The 19,477-nt window shown below is 36.1% G+C and overlaps 1 protein-coding gene across 5 annotated transcripts in view; it reads right to left on the bottom strand.

Annotated features, from left to right (window-relative positions):
- LOC117331724 (unconventional myosin-XV-like) overlaps positions 1–19,477 on the bottom strand; it is a 134,551-nt gene that overhangs the window by 15,389 nt on the left and 99,685 nt on the right. For 2 of the 5 annotated variants that reach the window (XM_033890615.1, XM_033890590.1), the window contains 22 exons: positions 13,992–14,073; positions 13,716–13,849; positions 11,167–11,265; positions 10,555–10,629; positions 10,298–10,458; positions 9,392–9,561; positions 8,951–9,023; positions 8,523–8,729; positions 7,515–8,344; positions 7,223–7,323; positions 6,216–7,085; positions 5,917–6,064; positions 5,226–5,449; positions 4,829–4,964; positions 4,273–4,394; positions 3,647–3,853; positions 3,275–3,325; positions 2,992–3,106; positions 2,714–2,814; positions 2,483–2,533; positions 1,817–1,929; positions 144–247 (listed from right to left, as the gene is read on the bottom strand). In XM_033890615.1, the coding sequence (XP_033746506.1) occupies positions 144–247; positions 1,817–1,929; positions 2,483–2,533; positions 2,714–2,814; positions 2,992–3,106; positions 3,275–3,325; positions 3,647–3,853; positions 4,273–4,394; positions 4,829–4,964; positions 5,226–5,449; positions 5,917–6,064; positions 6,216–7,085; positions 7,223–7,323; positions 7,515–8,344; positions 8,523–8,729; positions 8,951–9,023; positions 9,392–9,561; positions 10,298–10,458; positions 10,555–10,629; positions 11,167–11,265; positions 13,716–13,849; positions 13,992–14,073 (4,174 nt within the window). Of the gene's footprint in view, positions 1–143; positions 248–1,150; positions 1,180–1,816; positions 1,930–2,482; positions 2,534–2,713; positions 2,815–2,991; positions 3,107–3,274; positions 3,326–3,646; positions 3,854–4,272; positions 4,395–4,828; positions 4,965–5,225; positions 5,450–5,916; positions 6,065–6,215; positions 7,086–7,222; positions 7,324–7,514; positions 8,345–8,522; positions 8,730–8,950; positions 9,024–9,391; positions 9,562–10,297; positions 10,459–10,554; positions 10,630–11,166; positions 11,266–11,842; positions 11,858–13,715; positions 13,850–13,991; positions 14,074–19,477 lie in introns of all 5 variants that reach the window. The other 3 variants (XM_033890598.1, XM_033890581.1, XM_033890607.1) reach the window with 3 other exon arrangements.

Raw genomic sequence — 19,477 nt, 5'->3', positions numbered from 1 at the left:
TAAGAGAGCTTAGTTATGGGATATTAGTTGATGAGTTAAGGGAGACACAATGTCTATGATCATGGAATCAAGATATCAGAATTCTGTAGGAATATTCCATGATCAGAGCCATTATACGTGGGGCGAAGCTTAGCGACCGTCACCTCTGCGGTGCAGTTTTTGCTGGTCCAGATTACGAAGCTTGATGCTCTCTATATGTTTGACTGTTCCTCGTATTGAACCGTCGTCTCCTCTTTCAGTTTCAAACCTTGAAATAAACAGACGACAGGCATAACAACATGTTAACATGGAAACAAAAGAAAAAGACACCGGTGCGATGTATACAGACGTATACATGTACTGGAGAAATGAATGGAAGGATTATAAAATGACTGATGTGGACACAAACAGAAACCACTGACATAACTACATGATTTGTTTGAAAGAAAAACGGCAATGCCAGGTGTTATCACTACATAATCTGTTTTTTTTTTTTTTTTTAAATTTGAATAAAAGTTCAACAAGTAGTAAAATTGGGTTCTGTTTGGTTCAAATCACAACAATGACAGATGAATGTCTAACTAAATTAGACATAACGCAAGGCTCTGGAATAATATCATGCATGACCTTTTGGTCAGGTTAATTCAATGATGGCAGAAAATGATCAACAAACTTCAGTAAAACTAGGAGCATTGATAACAATTCACAAAGTTTTTTTTAATGGACAAAGGATGTGATGGTTTAGAGATCAAGTTTAAACTAAAAAAAAATTGTAGTGTTATTAACTTGAAATTTTGGGGGAAAAGTTTTTTCTATAAAACACTGACAAAACTATCTTTTCACTATCACGAAAATAGTATTAATGAAAATGCGTCGTTCAAAAAAAGGATATTTTGTCTCATTTTCAAATAAATTACCAGCCATCATTAAATCATACCTGTACCATGCAGTTAAACCAGAATAAATCTGAACTGATAGCATATTCTCCCCAGCACTGCGCAGTCTATCTCCATCAGCAGGAATGCAGTATACATAAAGCATGCTAGGTACAGCAGTAAAAAGTACAGTTTAAAATATAGAGGTTTGGTGCAGCAAACAAAGGTCATAGGTCACTGGGGTCAATCTCTGACACTGACCCCTAACCTTTAAAATAGACCTTTCGTTTTATTACCTTGTTTATACGGTTTACTTAGCTCTCGCCTGTAAAAGATTTTTTTTATACAACCATGATTTGATAAAAGAAGCAAACATTTCAAATCTTTTCAGTCAACATAAGAAAAGAACTTGGCAATAGAAAGGTAATGAAATTGATAATGATAAATTTCTACCCTCACATATTGATATGTCCTCAAAAAGCTGTAATATAATGTTTTAAGAAATAATCACTAAGATTTACCCTATGATATTAATTAACTTAGCTTTTTTAGGATGTAAAGCGATTATATTCACATTTTCGAGTAAATTACCTGTTTGAATTACCTCCCTTGTTTGTTTGTTGACATGGTTATCAGTGGTATATCAACCCAGAACACAGGTAAATCAAACCCAGTCACCATTGTTGACAATTAATATTCAAATCAATAACACTTAATTGACAATTAATATTCTAATTAATAACACTTAAAGATTTATAGCTGAAATTTCAAATGTTGAAAATTAATGTCTATGGACACACAATTTCCATATACATATGTAGTTGAAATCTTCAATTAAAGTTTACCTTGTGCTTACGTTAATAAAAAAATAATAATTGAAAACAATGCATAAATATGAAATTGATCTATTAAATGGATGAGACTGGCTCAATGTATGACAGACTGCCTTTGAGTATACATACTTCTGCATTGATTCGCGGAAGTGAAGGAGAGCAAACTCCATCATGGAGAACTTTCCGTCCGGAACCACAGTACCCTGACTGGTCTCACTCCTGTTATCTGTGTGGCCCTCCGTCTGAAACATATTACGTATATTATGTATAATCTGTCACATTACGTATAATCTGTCACATTACGTATAATCTGTCACATTACGTATAACATGTATAATCTGTCACATTACGTATATTACGTATAATCTGTCACATTACGTATATTACGTATAATCTGTCACATTACGTATATTATGTATAATCTGTCACATTACGTATAATCTGTCACATTACGTATATTATGTATAATCTGTCACATTACGTATATTATGTATAATCTGTCACATTACGTATATTATGTATAATCTGTCACATTACGTATATTACGTATAATCTGTCACATTACGTATAACATGTATAATCTGTCACATTACGTATATTATGTATAATCTGTCACATTACGTATATTATGTATAATCTGTCACATTACGTATAACATGTATAATCTGTCACATTACGTATAACATGTATAATCTGTATAATGAAATTTTCTTATACCTGGTAGCTTCGTTTCATATGATACATTATGTATATCGATTATTGATTACAGTTTTTGTTCCGAAGTAAATTACTCACTCTGCTAGGAGGTCTAATAATCCTGTGTACAACATGTTCAGTCAGCTGGGCCTGCAAAGATTAAATAGTCATGAGAAACAGCAACATCAGGTGAAATATCATAAACTGTAATCTTGACCTCTAGGATCCCAAGGTCGTTCATTTGGACCCTTCACATTTTAACTTTAATCTTTATCCTCCAAATGATCGAACAGGGGAAACAAGGAGAAATTTGTCTGAAGTGATAGTTACCTTCATACCCCCTGACCTCTCGACCTCGTGTCGTTGTAGAGGTTTGACATACTCGGCCGGGAAGTATCCAAGGACACCATTCAATGAACCATACAGCCAACCTACAGAGCAGGAAAACAAATAATGAAACCTTATTGGAAGAAACAAAATTCAATATTTAAAAAAAATTCAATGAAAAAATTAAAATTAATTTTCCAAGCCAGTACTTTATATTCTTTAATGCAGTTGCTGAAAAAATGTCATTTACAGAAATCATTTTGTGAGAATTCAATATTTACCATCTTCCAATGGTAGTTCAGCATCAACAAGCTTGATGATCTCACTACGCTTGAAGCTGAGTAACGTGGATTCACGCGTGATGTAATCCTTCACAGCTATAACATACTTGTTACCCTGGAAAGATCGAAAGTCAAATATCAACACATTGGAGATCAATATCAGAGAAAATGAAAATATTCAGTTTTTTGTGACAGTTATTATAAATCAGAGTTAAATCTAAGAATTTCAAAGTCATATTTGAAAAGTTGTATAGTACAAAATTTTCACAAAACAATATCATACCTTATCACTTTCATTGAGGTACATGTCAATCATCTGTTTCAATTGCAGCGCCTGTAACAACAGTCCAAAATATTCCACATAAAATGTCAAAATAAAGTTATACAATACTAAAACAAGTTAAAGTGGTTAAAAAATGTCAGAATCTGCAAAATAATTGCTATTTTCATTACATATTATTCCATGTATCTAGTATTCATCTTGATCAAGATGACAAATAATAATATAGAAATTCACAAAAAATAAAACATTGAAAAAGAAAATTTGGCTTGTCTTAATTTTTTTTAATATATTCTATACAGAATCATGCTAAAAATGTCACTAAATAAATACTACACAATATATCTCAAAATGAGTAATGACAGTTCTATTTACCCGATTTGTGTAGAACACCATGGATTTGTCTTTGAGGTTGATTTGAACTGTGTCCTTGGTCGGCATGACAATATCAATGACATCCTCAAATTTGAAGTGTTCAAGTACTTCTAGATTATCATCGACCATAGACCGCTCACGGTCGATGAGGTGGATCCCAGAATGGCTCACTCCAATGTAACGTACTGTACCTCTCTCTGACTGACCCTAAACACAGACAACAGCATAGTGATGACACTCATGGTTCTATGTTCGTTAGAATCACAGTATTACTGATGTCGGAGTATAATCAATACTGATCCATTGATAAAATACAGACAAACCTGTCTAAAAAGACCACTCCAGGAACAGAGAGAAGTGGCCTCTATAGCCAGGCAGTCTTTATATAGTGATTCACTGTTTGTGTGACCTTTATACACAGGTTTTTGTTTTACATAGGTAACCTTTTGAGCAGGTCTGTATATAGACACAAAAAGGACGTTGACCAATTATGTATCCAAAAAGGGAACAAAATTTAAAGTTAAAACTTTTGTCATCTATACACATAACTACCTGATACCAACTCTACTTGACAGATTGGCAGACTCAGATTCTGTTATGTCCTTTATAGATCTTATAAAACTTACGGCGACAGCGAAGAGACGAGAGAAGTATGTCCCCCATTCCTTGGCGGTATCCACGACAATCTTCTTCACTTGATTGGAGAAACTACCAGTCAAGTAGTTTGTTCTGTTTATACCGTAATTCTCTGTTGATGAAAACAGAGGTAGAAAATAGTTTTTACTTAAATACAAATATCTTATTATATTAGTGAAAACTGTTCAGTCATGCCAACAAATATCAACCAATAGCTGAAGACCTTACAACAACAAGGTAGACTGTACTTAATGTACGAGAAACCTTACGATACTAAGAAAAAACTTCCTCCGTAAACAAAACGAAGGGCTTAAGATTTTATCTAATTATGGGAAACTTTCATACCATTTATAAAAAATATATGTCCTTGAATAAATTTGTTTGCCCATTCCATGAAAATTTTTTGACAATTCAGAAGAACAAGTTGAACGTTTTATTTGACCGGCAATGAAGGACATAACTCTTAACTAAAGAGATTTCTCAGGCTGAGTACCTAACCTATCAAGGATGGTGAGTTATCATACCAAACAAAATGTCTGCCCTTACCCAGCATGCCTCTCATCTTTATACGCTCATCCTTGCCAATGCGAATACAACCATGGTTGTAAACATCCTCTACAACTTGGCAAAAGATGACATGAAGGGCGGTAGGATTCTCCAGGCGTTCTCGAGGGTGAAACACCTTAAAGTATAAAGGGCAATATTAAAGTACAAGTTTTCTAACCACGTCAAGATCTTTTAGATCATCTTTTGTCATCTGTTCAATATTTTCTCATAATTATCCAGTAATAATATAATTTTTTTTTTGATTTTTGAACCAAATATTAAATAAATCATGATTTCAAAAAACAACAATAATTTCAGCCTTACAACAGATTTATAAAGTTTTAAAAAATTCACAAATCTTGCTATTGAGAATCACTCTATCACCATAAAAGCTAACCTCTTTACGGACATTCAGCGACCAGGGCACATTGTTGTAGGTTAGATAATTTTCCTTGCCCTGTGGGTAGAGACGACACACCACACGCTCCAGAGAAGAAAAGTCGATGTTCATCTTCTTCTCCTTCTTCGGGGGAGGTGCCACTTCGATGACCTTGGTTTCCAGGACTGGCTGCGTAGGGGGTGGTATAACTGGCGGGAGGGTTTTGGGTAGTGGAGGAGGAGCTGTCAACATTAATTATTCATGTACAACAACTGATGAAGGAATGGAGTCTGTGGTACTTACATATATGTCTGCTGGGCTTTTTCAGAGTAACGCCATCCTCAAATTTTTGTTCTTGAAATAATCTTGCAGAGTTTCTATGCCAATAAATACAATGAACTTAGATTTGTCTTTGTGATTGTTTTTTATTTCTGCTTCACTATGGAGCAAGCTCTAGCTTTTGAGTCAACGTTCCTTAACTTGGAAATTTTTAAAGGAAAAATCTTAAGAAATCTTCCTTAAATTCTGTAACGCTTTTCTAGGGAAAAAATTGAAGTTAAGGAACTTCCTTAAGTATAGAATTGTTGATGAAACTGGGAGCAGATCAGCTGTCAAGTAGACTACACTCAAAGGTTCTCCAACATGTTTCACTACCAAGCAGATCAGTTATGAGCAGACAACACTCAGAGGTTCTTGTGGGTGTACTTACATGGAGGTGGGGTTGCTTTCTTGGTTCCCAGTTTCTGCTCCTTGGTTCCCAGTTTCTGCTCCTTGGTTCCCAGTTTCTGCTCCAATAGTTGGAGAGTGGCAAGATGAACAGATTCTGTGAGTGATTTTGTTGACTTGACCGGTTCATGCTGAAATAAGTCAGAAATCAAACTCTCACTTTGACATGAGGTAATGAACCATACAGGTGGTGCTATGTTGGTGAACTTCCTTACATGAATGGTTAACCACATATATTTTTAGATACATAAACAAACACCTTTAATAGTAAATATGACTAACCTTTGGTGGAGGGGCCGGTGCTGGTTTTTTCTGCTGTGTACGAGCACCATGTTGCTCTTCAATGGAGTTTGCAACACCTTCGTCAATTTCCAGCCTGCCCACGTTTGGCCGTGATTTAGATTCTTTTTCCACAGGTGGAGGCCACACTACTCTGCCAATTCTTACAGTTCTAGCACGACCTTTCTTATCTGTGAAGGTGAAGGTGCCGTCCTCCCTATTGAAGGAGTCACTATTTATGGGAATCATAGGTGGTGGTGGTGGAGCAGGTGGCAGGGCTGGCATTCGTGGACTGACCACCGACTGATCCTGGAAAGCAGGAGGAGGTGGAGGAGGAAGTGTAGGTAGTGCCATTTGTCGCACTTTATGACTTTCACTTTCTGTGTTTTGTTCGGTGATATGTAAACTTTTATCGTGATTGGCAGTAATGAGGGGAGGAATATGCTCAGCCGGTTTGAACTCGTTTGTCTCGGTGCGACCCTCAAATTGTGTCCGTATTTTATACACTTTCTTTGGTACACCCCCTACATTTGTCTGGATCGTGTTTATGCCTGTCACAGGTACAGTTTGTGTAGTACTAAACGAAGAAGCTACAGATCCATTCACAGGCTGATCCCTGGGAGTTACGAACGGGGAAGGTCCGACAGAGTTCATGCTGGACCCAGGGCTCACAATATTAGGAACCATCCCATTTGTAGCCCCCATACCGGGTAGTCCGGGGACCCCGTTGACACCCCCTCCTAATCCTGCCTGTAACAGCTGTTGCTGGAGTCCCTGCTGTTGTGCTGACTGAAACAGGGCTTGTTGTTGTCGTGCCGCCTGGTTTTGCATCTGAGCCTGAGCCTGTGCTTGAGCTTGGGCTTGCATTTGGGTCTAAAAATGAAAACAAATTTAATAAGTACTCAATTTTGGTAAATGTTCTGTATTACATCAAATATATAATGTTTACATATTTTTCCTAGATTGTGAATAAAGTATGTAATGAATCAAATTGATATTTAGTAACGTACCATCTGAGAAAGGTAGGCCTGCATTAGAGCTTGTTGCTGAGCCTGTTGTTGAGCCAACTGTTGGACTGCCAACTGTTGTTGAATCTGCTGCATTAGTGTGTCTGTCAAAATAAGCGACACAACAGGATGTCAGTCAAATGACATATAAGGATCAAAACAACAAATCAGGATATCTATCAACATTAACAATTCAGGATAATTTCACATTTGCCTTACACCATACCATACTATATCCCAAGGTTTGCCTGAACTTCGACTCTAATAGGTTTAATGATAGAGTTATTGCCCCTACCTGTGCTTCCTTGTGCCGTGGATGGAGAAGATCCGAGCCCAGTGGCTCCCCCTACAGGAAGTACATTAACATTGTTCATGAGTGGGAGTGACAAAGGCGGTGCAGGTGGAGGCTGCATCCCCGGGCCAGGAACGCCTTTACCTCCACCCTTCAGTCGGTTTTCCATGGACCGTGCGTCACTCAGGGTTTCAACATGCTCATTGAGAGCACTATTGAACACATCCTCCACCCAATGGGACCAATCCGACTCTTGTCCGGTACCCACAGACATATTATCAGATGAAGCTGACATTTTTTCCAAACCACGATCCCGTCTAGATATCCTATCAGCAGCTCCATTTTTCATCCTTTTCGCCACTGCTGAAGATTTCACATATCTAGCGTTTAGTTTGGACGTAGAACTCAGATCTTGTACACGCGGTGTTCCATTTGTTAAACCGCTATTGTACCGTTGGTTTAACTTAGTCCCTGCTAGTCCGTGGGTAGTGCCTTCATCCTCTAAGATTGGAGTTATGTGGCCATTGCTGAGTCCATTTGTCACATTGTGGCCGTTATGACCGTTACTTGTGACCGATGGTGGTGGTCCCGGAGCTTTCCTTTTTGTGTAACGCAGATTCAAGGCAGAATTTGCAGACAGTCCATCCATCATGATCTCAGTCGGACGTCGGTTGAGAGCACTGGTCATCGAAAATTCTATTTTCTTTTTATCTTCATTCTCTTTTGTACGTGGTGTGAATGTTCGGTTCTCCAGACGTGATGCTTCTACCTTTAATAATTCTGGCAGTCTGCCCACTAGCACCATGAACCTGTCCTTGTTAACACTGTGTGGCCTATAATCATTCAAAATAAAATGAGCCATTTTATTACCGGTAAGTGAAATTTCTATGTCAGCTCAAAGCACCTAGGAGTCATTATGTAAAGCTTCATTTATGTTTCTCAATAATATGTTGAAGCTAGAAGACAACCTGCCACACAATTCTACAGATTGATTTTAATTTAACTACTTACGAATCTTTGTATAGATGATGTACAGCTCCAACTGGTTCCCTCATCTTGTCTCGGGACACGAGGAAGTATGCAGGCTTGGCAGGAAATCCTGGGGGAACTTCCATCTCACTAATTAGATCCAGGACATAGTCATACCCCATCAACTCATAGAAATCTGTCTCCTCCTGAAGAACCACAGTCCAGCCGTATTTGTTTTCCGTCAGACCCCTAGAACCAGAAGTCAAATGGACTCACCAACTTAATACATTGAAATCTGTTTAAATCAAGCAATAGTGATATAGTTCAGAAACAGACGTTTTCAAAATGGCTATTGCAGAATCTTGAACAGGTTGCTTAATAAGAGGGTTTAGCTGATTACACAATCAGTATGCTATGCATATATATATTTATGATGTATATTTTGATAACAGTGATTTATGTGTACCTACCGACTGCTGACAAGATGACTTGTAAAGATTTCTCCAGATGTCCACGACTCTACCGGTCCAAACATTTTGACATCTGTACCAAAAATGTTTAACAAATAAATAAATAAATTTTGGTAAGGTTTGTACAGCCATATCTCAAGGTCTATGGACTTTTTTCTTTTTTAGAGAATTAGTAAAATCAATTTTGATTTGTATTGATGTTACTGAATTTGTAATGAATTTTTTTTTCATTTTAAGTTCATCATTGATTTCCACACATCTGTAACAGACATGACCACACACACATTAAACAAGTTACTACTATAGTGCAGTAGTCACCCAATTAACACTTTCCACAACATTCATCAAATTCACTTAAGCTTTTGACACTTTTTATGACCCCTATAATCAATGAAAACTTCGCAAATCCTCAATACAAAGTCGGTAATGAAATAGACTTACCATCAGCGAACCGGACAGGTAGTGCCATGTTGGTGAATTGCTGTATGGCATGCCACTCCAGTAGACAGGGGGGATAACTGCGACTTAACTGGGGTTGAATGTTGGCACACTGTAATGCCTTGTGTTGACATGTTATCTTATGGCCGTTAAATCCAACATCCGAAACAAACCTGACAACAGGTAAAACAAAATCCAACATCCGAAACAAACCTGACAACAGGTAAAACAAAACACAACCATTATTTTTCAGGCAGCTTTAGTTTTTCCAATTCCTATTATAGGATAAATTTCAGCAAATGTAAATCAAACTTATTTTGAATGTTTTCTACTTTCTCCTACAGCAGTTTATGATACCATGACAGGATTGTATCTTATAGTGGAGCTCGGTGTTACAGATAGTACAGGAGGTAGAATAACAAGTTTAGCTCTTAGTAAAGTCTTGTGTTGGACCTCTTAGTGAAGTCTTAATTGTGTTGGACCTCTTAGTGAAATCTTAATTGCGTTGGATTCCTTAGCAAAATTTTAATTGTGTTGGACCTCTTAGTGAAATCCTAATTGTGTTGGACCTCTTAGTCTTGAGCTTTTTCCTGCCCCACTTTCACATTCTATTATTTAACCATACCAGCTGGTGTAGTATATGTCTATCCAATAAATATTAACTGTCTCAAGGTAATAGTATCTTCTATCATCATTTCAACTGATGGTGATATCAAAAAGAACAATTTAATCATCAGATTTCTTCATACCTTTAAAGCTAACAGAAACTGACATCGACAGAATTCTGTTTCACACATCTATAAGCTACTGACTCCAGCACTGTACATACACTTGAGCAGTTACATGTAAGAATTTATGTCAATTTTGACACTTATACATAATTTGACCAGGTTTTGACACTCTACATACTTGAGTAGGTATTTGAAGAGTCTTTCACTAGGAGGGAAAGCACTAAGGCAGGCGGCCATTAGACTCCAGGACCGTCCTAAAGCTGTTAGGTCCTGGTTGTTCCAGCACTGGTTAGCAACCTGGCAGTAAATTTCATCACAAAGTCCTTCGTTGTTCAGACCCTGTATCACAAACACAAAACAGGTGTGAAGCATTCGTATGAGAAAATTACTATAAAGGTACATTTTTTTTATCAAGATTTCAGGAGAGCAACTTACCATCTGTACTATGTAGTCTGCCATAGCCTTCTCTCTCCTTTTACTTAGGTGAGAATCTCCCATGTACCGCAAAATCTTCAAGTGAAAACATTCGGAAAATATTTAAATTTGTTAAAAGACACAAAATGTACCTCAAAACCAACACAATGTTGTCCTTTCTCTTAAAAACTTTTCAATAAAAAATCAAAATATTAATTTCAAAGATGAGTTTTTGAAATACAAATATATAACTTCAATAGAAATAGATCAATCAAGGTACATTGTATATGCATAAATATTTAAATAATTAGCTAATATTTCTGATAATATTTCTTATTTTTTCCATTCCCTGTTCACAATTACATTGGACTAAAACAAATCTGTCATTAATCCGGGATACACTAACCAAATAACATACATATTACGACAATAAACCCATGCCTGGTAATAAACACACTCATGTCTATTGCATTGCACTCAAAATGCTAATAAATGCCATTTCAATTTTCAGCTATAAGCCCACAAGATTATTGTTGGCCCCCTGGGCTAATTTCACGATAAATACAGTATACCCATGAAATAAACATATTGTAGTTGTAAATTTCAAGACGTATAAAATGATGCGATACCCACCATTTTGAAGACGGACACAGCCCGATTGTTGAGGTCTTCACCCTGGAGTTTTGTAAGACCTGCCTTAATAGGCGTCATAAGCACACCCCAATCGGGATTCTGAAAATCACCAACATGCAAACATTCATACATGCAATACCAATATTCATACCATATTAATAATTGATAATAACTTGATGTGTTGTGTGGGAGAACATTTTTCAGAAGTTCAAAATTTCGTTATTACAATTTTTTTTTGTTTTTTTTTTTGTTTGCTGCTTTTTTCCCTCTTTGTTTTTTTTTTTTTGGGGGGGGGGGGGGGGGGGGGGGGCACATATACTCTTGATTTGAAATTTGGCATGTGAGAAAAACTTCATCAGTGACAATTTCCACATTTTAGTGAATCTTTTTAAATATTCACAGTATAAGGAGTAGTTATAAGGACCCATAAAATATCTTCATTTCTTGTAGAAATTTTGTTTTTAAATTACATCATGCAAAGTTTTATATTTTATATTATCCAAAACACTGGTTTTAAAATTTCATAACAATAAGTAAAGTTCATACATATATCAAAACAATTCATAAATACATTTTCTACTTCTCTAAAATCGAGCAAACATTCATATATATAATGTTATCACATGCAATAGATGTATGTCCATGAACCTCTACTCATCACAGATTACATACTTACTGGGTGGGCCGGAGGCTGGAACCATTATTAATGATAAAGTATCAATCTTAATATCTTGAATAAGTTTTATCGATTCTAATCAAATACTGTTTCATCCGATATTTGACCAATCAAATGCCTTGTTTCATCTGATATTTGACCAGTCAAATGCCTTGTTTTATCTCAAGATAAGAGTATCAATCTACATCAATGTCTATTTCATCAGACAAGATAACACTTCAAATTTCCTTTCGTCAGTCCAGTTTAGATATGGTTTCAATGGATTGAGTGAGAAACTAGAGTTATCTTCCTCTACCAAAAGGTGATACATAGGTTTGTAGTTTAAATTGACAAGTGTTAATAATACACTTTAAAGTTCAAAAGATCTTTCATTGACAGCTGAAAATAGCTTGTGGACATTTGAAGAGAATCATCCTGGTCTGTACCACTATATGATGGTATGAGTTGACATCTGTACCACTATATGATGGTATGAGGTGACAGCTGTACCACTATATGATGGTATGAGGTGACAGCTGTACCACTATATGATGGTATGAGGTGACAGCTGTACCACTATATGATGGTATGAGGTGACATCTGTACTACTATATGATGGTATGAGGTGACAGCTGTACAACTATATGATGGTATGAGGTGACAGCTGTACCACTATATGATGGTATGAGGTGACAGCTGTACCACTATATGATGGTATGAGGTGACATCTGTATCACTATATGATAGTATGAGGAGAAGGCTGTACCACTATATGATGGTATGAGGTGACAGCTGTACCACTATATGACGGTATGAGGTGACAGCTGTACCACTATATGACGGTATGAGGTGACAGCTGTACCACTATATGACGGTATGAGGCGACAGCTGTACCACTATATGACGGTATGAGGCGACAGCTGTACCACTATATGACGGTATGAGGCGACAGCTGTACCACTATATGATGGTATGAGGCGACAGCTGTACCACTATATGATGGTCTGAGGCGACAGCTGTACCACTATATGATGGTATGAGGTGACAGCTGTACCACTATATGATGGTATGAGGTGACAGCTGTACCACTATATGATGGTATGAGGTGACAGCTGTACCACTATATGATGGTATGAGGTGACAGCTGTACCACTATATCATGGTATGAGGTGACAGCTGTACCACTATATCATGGTATGAGGTGACAGCTGTACCACTATGTGATGGTATGAGGTGACAGCTGTACCACTATATGATCGTATGAGGTGACAGCTGTACCACTATATGATGGTATGAGGAGAAGTCTGTACCACTATATAATGGTATGAGGTGATAGCTGTACCACTATATGATGGTATGAGGTGACAGCTGTACCACTATATGATGGTATGAGGTGACAGCTGTACCACTATATGATGGTATGAGATGACAGCTGTACCACTATATGATGGTATGAGGAGAAGGCTGTACCACTATATGATGGTATGAGGTGACAGCTGTACCACTATGTGATGGTATGAGGTGACAGCTGTACCACTATATGATGGTATGAGGTGACAGCTGTACCACTATATGATGGTATGAGGTGACAGCTGTACCACTATGTGATGGTATGAGGTGACAGCTGAATGTAGATCATATATACCATAGATCACTTTCTCAGAGTGCAGGATTTTGCACCATTTCTTAGATAGCTTCTGAGGGCTCGCCTGAATGCTTTTCTCCTGAATAATTTCAAATATCATACAAACTGACCTAGCTATGGAAACCCCTCCTTATTTAAATCTTAGGATAAATAGCTAATTATTGAAATTAATCATCACCATCTGACTTGTGAAACCACAAACAAACATCCCCCTTAAAGAAGACATTTTGTGTGGTTTACTCAACTTACACTAAAATAGACATTGGCAAATTTGCTGAATGCGTGAGAATCAACATCTGTTGGAAGTTGGTACTTCTGATCCATGTGGGCTACAGTACCAGACACCTGGCCAATGTGACGCTCTGTGTGTACCGACTGCCAGTCTGCAATAAAAACATTATTTTATAACGCCATTTTGATTTAAATCCTTTAATTTTTTGCTGACTAAAATGTTAATAAGAATCCATAACCAGGTAATGAATATCTGTTCCAGTAAAGGTAAAATGAAAGGTTTTGTAAACCTACCATCCAGTTTACTGTAAACATAGGCTAGCTCCCCGGGGATCTCCAGGTTGGCGATAGCTTCCATCGCCTTGGTCTGTCTCTCCTATAAAACATGAAAAACAAACAAAAATTAGTATTAAGTGCAAAAAAAATATATAATTTTTAAGTTCAACTGAAAATAACTCTGTATATTCTTCTCTGAATTTAAAGATAACAGTTGAAAATTCATAAATCAAAGTTTAAGAATTAAAAGACACAACACTCCTTAGAAGTGGCCGTCTACTCGGGCTGATCTGAAGGTAGATTCAGCAACGCCTAAACAATAGTTTGGTGAACAAAATAATACTTCATTGTGTGTAGGATTTTGCCTACTAGTATGGCCATCATTATGACAAAAGAAAACATCAGTTTGAGGTAAGAGACTTTTATAAATAATAGAGTTTGATAGCTGGGAAATATCCAACATACGCTATAAATATTGATCTGTATATAATAGTCAGAACATATAAATTATATATTTATCTCTACAAAGGTAAACATATCTAATATAAAACTACTGGATTCTTGTTGAATAACAGTTCTATTTCAACTGTTGAGTGAATGTTTTTCATATTCTTCAATTCCGTGAAGCAAGTAAGAAATAAGAAACAATTACCTTTAAAATTAAAATAAAAGGATGTCAGCAAAAAATTTCAATGATGATGTCTATTGACAAAATATTTTAAATTAGAGTATTCTATACAAAAAATTGTTATATTTGAAAAAAAAATAAAAAAAATAAACCCCGCAAAAGTAGAAAATACTGATCAAAAGTAAGATAAAAAGGCATGGAGTCTTCCTACAAGGTATAAAGAGGAATGAGTATGACAATATAATGACCAGTTAACGCGTAAATAGTGGGAAATTAAATGATTGGCCATTCATAAACTGTGACAATTAATGTCCGACTTCAATGGCCCGAAATGTCTACTGCATGATTTTTATGTCAGTCCCACTGGACATCCAGCAAATGATCACTGATCATGGACTGGTCAGTTATGCTGACCACATATTTATTGTTACGATAAACAATGTTTAGTCAGACAGGAACAAGGAAACCAACAGGTACTTTAGTACAGTCAGTATTACTGCAAATATCTGAGTTTTTGTGAGTCATATATTTTATACCATTAATCACTAATTAGATGTCTCACTAACTACCATGTATATGTACTGATAATCAATTCAATTAGTATACTTCTCTAAACCATTATCTCCCTGAATTCAAAATTCCATAAGATAATCCAAATTGTTCACTAAAATAACAGTAGGAAAAAAGATGCCCTATAAATGATTATAGAAGTATACTTACAATTTATGATAATCAATTCTAAATTAAGGTCCTACTCTAAGTTATATCAATGTAATTTGACCACATGTAGTCAGAAATAGTATTTAATACTTTCCTTATAGAACTAAATTAAGGAAAGTACATTTCCACCTCATGGAAAGTACCAATACAGACAGCAATTTCCTTGAAATCTTTGTCACACTAATTACCTGTAGCCCTGATTAGAAATGGTGAAGGTCTTTAGCCATGTACATATCTACACATGTAAGTGTTATTTCAGTCCTTCATTAATAAATGCCTTTAATTGATTTTCCACAGGTTTTTTTTTTCACTCTGAGGTGGTTTACATTGTAAGAATTATTCACGTCAAAAATTACGATCAATTCATATCGTACACAGTATCTGTTACGAGGTGGTAGAAGTTTTATCTGGGCGAGGATGATTATGACTTACAGCTGTTGTTGATAATTATATATGACTAATATTGGGTGTTGATATTACAATACAATGTGAAGACAGAATTATACCCTCTGAACCATCATTGTAACATCTGTTGTCATGAAATTATCTACTGATGAACTTTATCTTAACTGAAATCAACAAATACATTGTTTCAGGGACACATAATTACCTTTTTCTGAATTTTCTGAATTTTTGAAAACTTTCTCTTCTTAGTAACTTGCAGCATCTGTAACTCCCTTTAAGTAACACCTGTCTAATAAACTACCTCTCTATAACTATCACCTGTCTATAACAACCAATCTAAATTCTCTATAACTAACACCAGTCTAAATAAATAACTACCTCTCTATAACTATCACCTGTCTAAAATAACTACCTCTCTATAACTATCACCAGTCTATAACAACCAATCTTAATTTTCTATAACTAACACCTGTCTAAATAAATAACTACCTCTCTATAACTATCACCTGTCTAAATAAATAACCACCTTTCTATAACTAACACCTGTCTAAAATAACCACCTCTATAACAAACACCTGTCTAAATAAATAACCACCTTTCTATAACTAACACCTGTCTAAAATAACCACCTCTCTATAACTAGCACCTGTCTAAAACAAGATAATTCAACGAATTACAGTCCCCCACCGGGTTGTTATCTCGAGATCCAATAGCAATGAGTGTGAATCTCGAGATGCAATAAGGTCATGTATTTTCTTCAATGTATTGAAAGGTGAAGATGTAGTTTACAGAGACCCGCTTCTATACAGGAACCATCCCATTCTCACTAAATACATGTACACTGTAGGTATACTCTATAAATGATCTCTATATAAAGGACACAAGTCTATGAAGGACACCTTTAGTTTTTCTATTGGGTATCCTTTATAGACAGGTTTTACTGCAATAGACATGAAATTGTAATAATAATAACAAGATGTTGTTTGTTATGCTTACATTGAATTCAACAGTACTGTATATTGCTTTATAGTGTAGGAGATAGAGCCCGGACAAGCTTTTTCTTTAATGTAGGTCAGAGGTCAAAATATAGGTCACAGTGACCCGGTTTTTGTACGCGACACACCGCCTTCCCACAAGGAACCATACTACCAAGTATTAAGTTCTAGTGCTTTATAGTGTAGGAGATAGAGCCCGGACAAACTTTTACTTTAATGTAGGTCAGAGGTCAAAATATAGCAAAATAAAGGTCACAGTTACCCGGTTTTGGTACGCGACACACTGCCTTCCCACAGAGAACAATACTACTAAGTATTAAGTTCTAGTGCTTTATAGTGTAGGAGATAGAGCCCGGACAAGCTTTTTCTTTAATGTAGGTCAGAGGTCAAAATATAGGTCACAGTGACCCGGTTTTTGTATGCGACACACCGCCTTCCCACAGGGAACCCACACACTAAGTATGAAGTTCCAGTGTCTTATAGTATGGGAGATAGAGCCCGGACAAATAGTGTGCGGAAGGACGGACGGACGGACGGACGGACAGACGGACGGACACAACGCAAACCTATAGTCCCCCCCGGATTCCGGTGGGGGACTAATAACCACCTCTCTATAACAAACACCTGTCTAAATAAATAACCACCTTTCTATAACTAACACCTGTCTAAAAATAAGCACCTCTCTATAACTAACACCTGTCTAAAATAACTACCTCTCTATAACTAACACCTGTCTAAAATAACCACCTCATTATAACAACCGATTAAAATTCTCTATAACTATCACCTGTCTATTACAACCACTGCTCTAGAACTACCTGTCTATTACAACCACCTCTCTATAACAACTACTTCTCCCAGCCACTTCTCTATAACAACCACCTCTCTATAACAACTACCTGTCTATAACAACCACCTGTCTATAACAACTATCTGTCTATATGATTGCCTGATTACACAGGTTTAACTATTCTCAGGTTCAAGAAGGTTTTAGTGAATACAATTGTTAATTCAACCTTACCTCCGTTTATATCTCTTTTTCTTGTGTTCATATAACCACCTATATTCACCTCCACAAATGTCCATAAGTGTAAAAAATTTTAAGTTAAACATGATTTAGAGATAAAGATATGGTACATATTTTATTTATTTTATAAGATATGTCCCCTGGGCACTTCTCATGAATAAAGGAAATAACAAGTTTGAATTCTAGTTTAACTCCTGTCCATTACTTAGATGTCACTGGTAACATGAGACAAAGCCGTTTACCTAACCGTTAAGTAAATAATGAAATGCCAGACATATTTACATTGATGCTGCTAAAAATACATTTAACCATAAATTTTTTCCATGCACTCTCAGATTCCAAAAATGTGATTTATAACAAAAAGGGGGTTAAAATGATTTTTTTTTTTTTAAATAATGAAACCCATAATATATATATGTTAATGACATTGACTTTATAAGTATCATAACACCCTGTCCTGGGTTTTACTGTACAAATCGGTCATATAGCCTCAAGATACATCTTGTATTGAAATGTCACAAAGATCAATATCATTACCTGCCACAGGCCTAAACATCAACAATGTGTAAAATTCCATTGTCTGTCTGTTTTTTTCTTACAGGGACCAATGAATGTTTAGCCAAATATATTGAAAATACGATTTTTCGAAGTATTTAGAATATTCTGTCATGTTTTTTCTCTGATCTAATCAATACCTTGTTCTTTTTATTGTTATTTTTATATCAACATGTGTCAATTCTGTACTATAAATAACTTAATAATATTGGGGGATTGTTATCTAAACTCTGAAAATGTGCATTAATTTATGGAACATCATGTACATCTTCCTGATATTACAAATTTTACAGCATAAAATTGATCAAAACAAATAATGTTTTTCTTTTCTGAGTTGGTTCATGAATATTTAAGATATCTAGGAGTACTTAAATGTTAATGAATATCAATGTTTACAAGTACTTGATTTTCTTTCAAATCATTATATATATATATTTGTAATTGCATGAAGTTAAAAGAGACCAACCATATCGTATAATGAAGATAATAGCTAGATACTTGGTGCAGCTAAAAACCAATCTGATCTGTTTTTAATGGAGCCATATATTTGTACCATTCAGAAAGTTATAAATCTGGATCATGATCTCCTAAATTGAGTGCAGAGTCTTTTAATGAAAAAATGTGTGTTGTTTATATGTCAGTCATCCGAACTTTTACCTTTCTAAATATCCTTGACATTAAAGAATTAGATTATGTGATGTCTTACGCTTGAGCTGTACAGTATCCCTCAAGGAGATTGAGCTGTCTCTATATACAGGTGATACATAGGTACAGTACCCCTCAAGGAGATTGATCTGTCTCTATATACAGGTCATACATAGGTACAGTATCCCTCAAGGAGATTGAGCTGTCTCTATATACAGGTGATACATAGGTACAGTATCCCTCAAGGAGATTGAGCTGTCTCTATATACAGGTGATACATAGGTACAGTATCCCTCAAGGAGATTGAGCTGTCTCTATATACAGGTGATACATAGGTACAGTATCCCTCAAGGAGATTGAGCTATCTCTATATACAGGTGATACATAGGTATAGTACCCCTCAAGGAGATTGAGCTGTCTCTATATACAGGTGATACATAGGTACAGTATCCCTCAAGGAGATTGAGCTGTCTCTATATACAGGTCATACATAGGTACAGTATCCCTCAAGGAGATTGAGCTGTCTCTA

Source organism: Pecten maximus, chromosome 1 (genome assembly GCF_902652985.1).
Source record: "Pecten maximus chromosome 1, xPecMax1.1, whole genome shotgun sequence".
NCBI lineage: Eukaryota > Metazoa > Mollusca > Bivalvia > Pectinida > Pectinidae > Pecten > Pecten maximus.
This window is presented reverse-complemented; position numbering and strand designations above follow the sequence as displayed.